At 35.8% G+C, this 5,528-nt stretch overlaps 1 protein-coding gene across 1 annotated transcript; it reads right to left on the bottom strand.

The window, feature by feature from the left end:
- Nucleotides 1-3,637: 3,637 nt before the first annotated feature.
- Nucleotides 3,638-5,005, bottom strand: LOC120349382. The gene has a single exon (XM_039419361.1). It carries the CDS (start codon nucleotides 5,003-5,005, stop codon nucleotides 3,638-3,640), a length of 1,368 nt encoding a protein of 455 aa, XP_039275295.1.
- Between the last annotated feature and the right edge of the window lie 523 nt (nucleotides 5,006-5,528).

Below are 5,528 nucleotides of genomic sequence, written 5' to 3'. Positions count from 1 at the left end.
CACAGGATCAACACTATCACCAAGCCGCGCCTCCTCAGGTGTGCTTGGCCTTAGCTTAATCTGATGCACTAAATGTTTATGAAAATCATTCAACAATCAGTATTTACATTATATCTCAATATGGACTTTCTATGTGCTTAGTTAGTTGTGCAGCAGTTTGTATTTTTAGTTAAAGTTGAATGCAGCTTGCTGGGAATTGGATGGACTTTCTATGTGCTTAGTTAGTTGTGCAGCAGTTGTATTTTTTAGTTAAAGTTGAATGCAGCTTGCTGGGAATTGGATGGTATATCTCCTTGCTGCTGATTTTCCCGTGCTTATTCTTAATTTACAGCATTTCGAGTTCTACGACCCAAGTTTGGACGTCGTTCATAATGCGGCATTATTAAGAACTGAAATTTTGTGAATCATTAGCAAGACAATTGAATAACAGATCTACCGACGGATTTTGGATGACGCAATGATTATAACAAATGATTTTTATTTCTGTGTGTGGCCAGCTCACAATCTTCTTCCATAGGATTACATGCATACTTTGAAGGACCGTAGAAAAGAGTCCTGGAATCGGATAATCCTATTATATTAAGCGAGCAATTCTGTATTTTATATTTATATCTGGTTATTATGTTCAACAGATCTCGAAACGGCTCTAACGATTTTCACGAAATTTGGAACATAGTAGGTACTTATGATATAAAAATTGGATTGCACTAGGTCTCATCCTTGGGAAAACTCGCTGAACGACATTAAAAAGATAATTTATCCTTGGCTGAAACAGCTGTGGATGGTAAAAAAGTGAGTGAGCGAGTTCATGAGAAATTCATGAGATGACATATAACCAGCTGACATATAAAAATCCCTAGCTGAAATATTAATAGGTCTAAGTAAAGTAACTGGCTAATATCGCCAAAGAGATAACATAAAGATTAGATAATATCAGATTGTCCTGGCTAAACTGTACAACAGCCTAAGAGGAATTGAAATAATTTTTTGCTAATATAAATATTATAAAAATATTGAAGGTGAGGTTAGGCATAAACATTTAGTGATCGGCGACCTAACGATCGACCGAGCCATGCAACGTAGAATCTGACCAAACACCTTGGCAGAAATTTATTGTGGCAAAACGGTATGCAATTTGAGGAACAAAAGGTCTCACGTGGCTAATTATTATGATGCATGAAACAAATAATAATATAAAAAATTAACTAGCATGTAGAGAGCATATTTTTTAAAAACCCAATAAAAATAATTAAATGTATCCAGGAAATAGGAGGTTACCCAGGCGCTGAATACTGAAATAATTTGCATGCACCAATTACATAATGGCAATTGATAGGCGGCAATAGTATGCCGATTCAAAATATTTGTATATATTCTACAAATAATAGAATTTGTATAAATTGTTGTATAGTCTATGTTTTTGATATGGCCCGAAGGCAAAGAAATTATTAAACATACAACATAAGTAATAATTTAATATTTTAGTACGGTCTATTTGAACCTTGAATGGCGGAGGACTAGGATATTCAAATTTTATGTAAATTTAGAAATCGGAAATGAGAATTATAAAATTGAGAAGGAGAACCACACTCGCCTGCCAAATGCCACCATGAGAGGTCCCTAAATATTATAGAGCGTAATACCACTTGCTATAACTTGTAAAAATTTAAAGTTAGATTGAATTACTAAATTTCTTATAAGACTTTGTGAGCTCTTATAAAGCAAGAGTCATTTTTATTTTTTTAAATAATTTTGTAACCCCTTGGAAGAGACGACTCCGGCTACCATAGTCCAGGACCCCAGGAGTTGGATCGACATCAGCAGCTCATAAGAAAATTTTGACACGTGAGTGAGAAATATTGAAATAGTGATAGGGTGCCCTCAGTGCTTCGAAATTACATGTGAATCAAAGCTAGCTCGTCGAAAGGGTTTTCTCATAAATTAAGAATTTAGTAAAAAATACTTGCACAAGTAAATATAGTATTAAAGGTATTTTATTAGAAGAATCACGAGTCAGTACATATCAGAAGTTCTATAAATCAAAGAAGTATAAAATCTAGGCTAGTAATACATATTCATATGATCTTTAATTTCTGCAATATAATTTGCGATAGTTTGTCGTAGCTCTGATCCACTAGATGAATTGCTCTATTTATTCCGTCAGGTGCCGAATCTTGCACCCTGAGATAAAATATATATTCATTGCAAAGAAATCTATTAGATACTATAGAATTTAATATATATATTTGGATTATTGGTTGCCAATTTATCAAGCTGATTTTAAGGAATCTAATTTTTAATGGAATTGTCCAAGTCGACTAGTATTAGCAAGCTAATATCGCAGCTACATACAAAAGGATGCATATGATTATAAAATAAAGCACATGGTAACGTTTCGTGCTATAAATTTAGAGAATAGTATTTAGCCTGTGATATTTTATTGATTTCGATTATTGTTCTATTTTTATATTATATATTTTTATCGCTCTTTATATTTTTTGCCCTGATCTATTTTTGCAATATTGTTAATATATGTATCAAATTGTTTATGGTGTGCAATTTATTTTAATTCCTCAATACTATCGGATAAGTACCATATATATATATATTTTTTTAATGAATTATCAGAATTATAGAGGAAGCTCATATCTGGGCCTATAAAGATTTTATGAGACTGTATCCTATGAAAAACCACGACCTAATTTTATAATTATATTAAAATATTTCATGCTCTACCGACTGATGCAAGCAGGAGGCTAATCGTTATTTAAATATAAAAAATAACGTGACAATATATAGTTATATATATATGGTTCTGTTTATGTGGTTATGTGGCTATAATATGGTTATATGGGTATAAATATTTATGTTCAACGGATCTCGAAAACGGCTCTAACGATATTCACGAAATTTGGAACAAAGTAGGTATATGATATGAAGATTCGATTGCACTAGGTCTCAATCCTTGGATAACTAGCTGAAGGACATTGAAAGGATAAATATGTCCTTGGAAAAACAGGGTTACTCTGATGGACAGTATAAGAGGAGGCGGGGGTTTATAACTGCGCGAGGTCTACTGTTCACAGAACTACTAGTTCAAATGCTAATGAATTAATCATTATTATTAAACGAAAATCCAAATTAAATGCTCTAATTCACCCCGAAGACGTCTGGTACTGCAAATATTGACAACAGGGTAAACAGTTTGATGGAAATTCGATGAGCGCTACTATTCAAGAATTATTTGTCAGCCCGGGAATTGAACTCAGTACCTTCTAATTGCCGCCGGAAGGAATGCTTTTTCCTTTACAACAAACTGACAATCTCTGGATAGCAGCGCTCATTTTATACAGCCATAGCGGCCAGCCAGTTCTACAGATCGAAATTACAGAGATATTGCAATTATTCAAATGTTAATGAATATATTATTATTATTATCATTTCATTCATCACATGACAAGTGAGTGTTTATTGCAGTCAAAGTCGGCCTTTGGCAAGACTTTGGTGCATTACTAAACAGAAATGTTCAAAAATGATCTCACAATGGATGCTGTGCTGAGAACAACTGCTTTTTCCATGGCATATTTTGCACTTTTCGATATTCCCATCTGACAAAGATTTGCTGACACTTTCCTAGTTACAACTCCAACCGTGGAGATAATGACAGGAACAATTGTGACCTTTTCTTGCATCCAGACATCCTTGATCTCAGCAACCAAGGAAGGTACTTGGAGACCTTTTCATTATAATACTGGTCCAAGTTGTGGCAGCATGGTATGCCAACATCTATTAGTGTTGTTTCCTTGGCTACCTTATCCATGAGGATGATATCTGGCCTATTATGAGCAACTGTTCTGTCTGTCAGCACCGACCGATCCCAATATAACTTATGTGTCTCATTCTCCAAGACTGGGGATGGCCTGTACAAGTAGTAGGGCAGCTTCTTATTGATGATTTGGTACTTCAGAGCAAGGTCCTGATGCAAGATCCCAGCTACTGCATTGTGGCGCTTTAAATAGTCAGTAGCTGCCAGTGATTGACATGCAGACATGATGTGCTGAATAGTCTCAGATGCCAAGCCACAACGTCTGCATGAATCATCATTTATAGGCAGCTTCATTATATGCCTTTGATAATTTTTTGTTGCGATTACTTGATCCTGAATTGCCACCAAGAATCCTTCCGTTTCAATAAACAGGTCCCTGTGCCAAAGCCATGCATTGGAAGCCTCCTCATCAACTCCAGGCTGAGATAAGGCAAATGCATGTCTTCCATGAAGCTGCTTCGACTTCCATTGCTCCAGGATCTCACTCTCATGCTGTCTGTTGGTTTTAAAGTCCGCAGTAGGCAGCTCAGAAAGATTAAGTGGAGTGTACCCTTTATCAGCTTTTCTCACCACTTCATACAAGCCACCCTCCTTCTCCATGAAGTATGTCTTCATGCTTCCGATTTGTCTCTCACAAGCCCATTTTATATCAATGAGCCCGCGCCCGCCTTTCTTTCTTGGCAATATGAGCCTCTCCATACAGGCCTTGGGGTGATGAGCTCTGAACTTAGTGAGGAGCACTCTTGTTGATCTCATAAGATCTTCCAAATCAGTTGCAGTCCAACAAACAACACCGAATGAATAAGTCAGCACAGGCATTGCATAAGTGTTGATGGCCTTGAACATATTATTGCCATTTAGCTGAGTCTTCAAAAGTCTCCTCAGTCTGGTCAGGTATGTATCTTTCATTTTCCGCTTGACATTCTTCTGGTCTATTTGTCTAGCCTGGCAAAAGCCCAAGTACTTGTAGACATCACTTGGCCCCATCGCTGCAAAAGCACTCTCCAGGTCCTCATCAACCATTTGTGCCACGACTTGACCTCTCACAACACTGAGTGTCTTACACTTCTCCAGACCAAATGCCATGCAGATATCAGCAGAAAAGGTTCTAACCAGACCCAGCATTTCCTTCAGTTGATTTTCAGTACCTGCATAGAGCTTGATATCATCCATATACATCATGTGGGACAGTGGATGAATTTCTCTTGCTTCTCCCTTCAGCTTGAATCCATGTGTTGTGGAATTGAGTAATGCAGACAATGGGTTCAGAGCTAAACAAAACCACAATGGGCTCAAACTATCCCCTTGGAAAATACCTTGACAGACTGGTATAGTATTGGTCTGAATTTGTCCAGCATTACTTCTCATTATTATTATTTATTATTATTATTATTATTATTATTATTATTATTATTATTATTATCATTATTATTATTCGAAAATCCGAATTAAATATTAATAATAAATTATAAATTAAATTAAATCCCTGTTGTTGACCCTGTTGTCAATATTTGAAGTAGCAGTAGTATTCGGTGGTGAATACAGCATCTAATATGGATTTTCGTTTAATAATAAATATCGGGGGACCGAGCTTTGCTCTGGGGTGTGAAAGCATAGAAAATTTGTAACGAAAGAATAAATTCATAGTTTATATTTATTTATTCATTTTCTCAGTCGTACAATTATTTTTACAGTGATATGA

The sequence above is a fragment of the Nilaparvata lugens genome, unplaced genomic scaffold (assembly GCF_014356525.2).
Source record: "Nilaparvata lugens isolate BPH unplaced genomic scaffold, ASM1435652v1 scaffold9743, whole genome shotgun sequence".
Lineage (NCBI taxonomy): Eukaryota > Metazoa > Arthropoda > Insecta > Hemiptera > Delphacidae > Nilaparvata > Nilaparvata lugens.
The sequence above is the reverse complement of the archived record's forward strand: the minus strand, read 5'-3'. Positions and strand labels throughout refer to the sequence as shown.

Excerpts from the sequence above, each read along its gene's own strand:
- LOC120349382 (XM_039419361.1), bottom strand. The coding sequence starts at position 5,005 with ATGTATATGGATGATATCAAGCTCTATGCAGGTACTGAAAATCAACTG.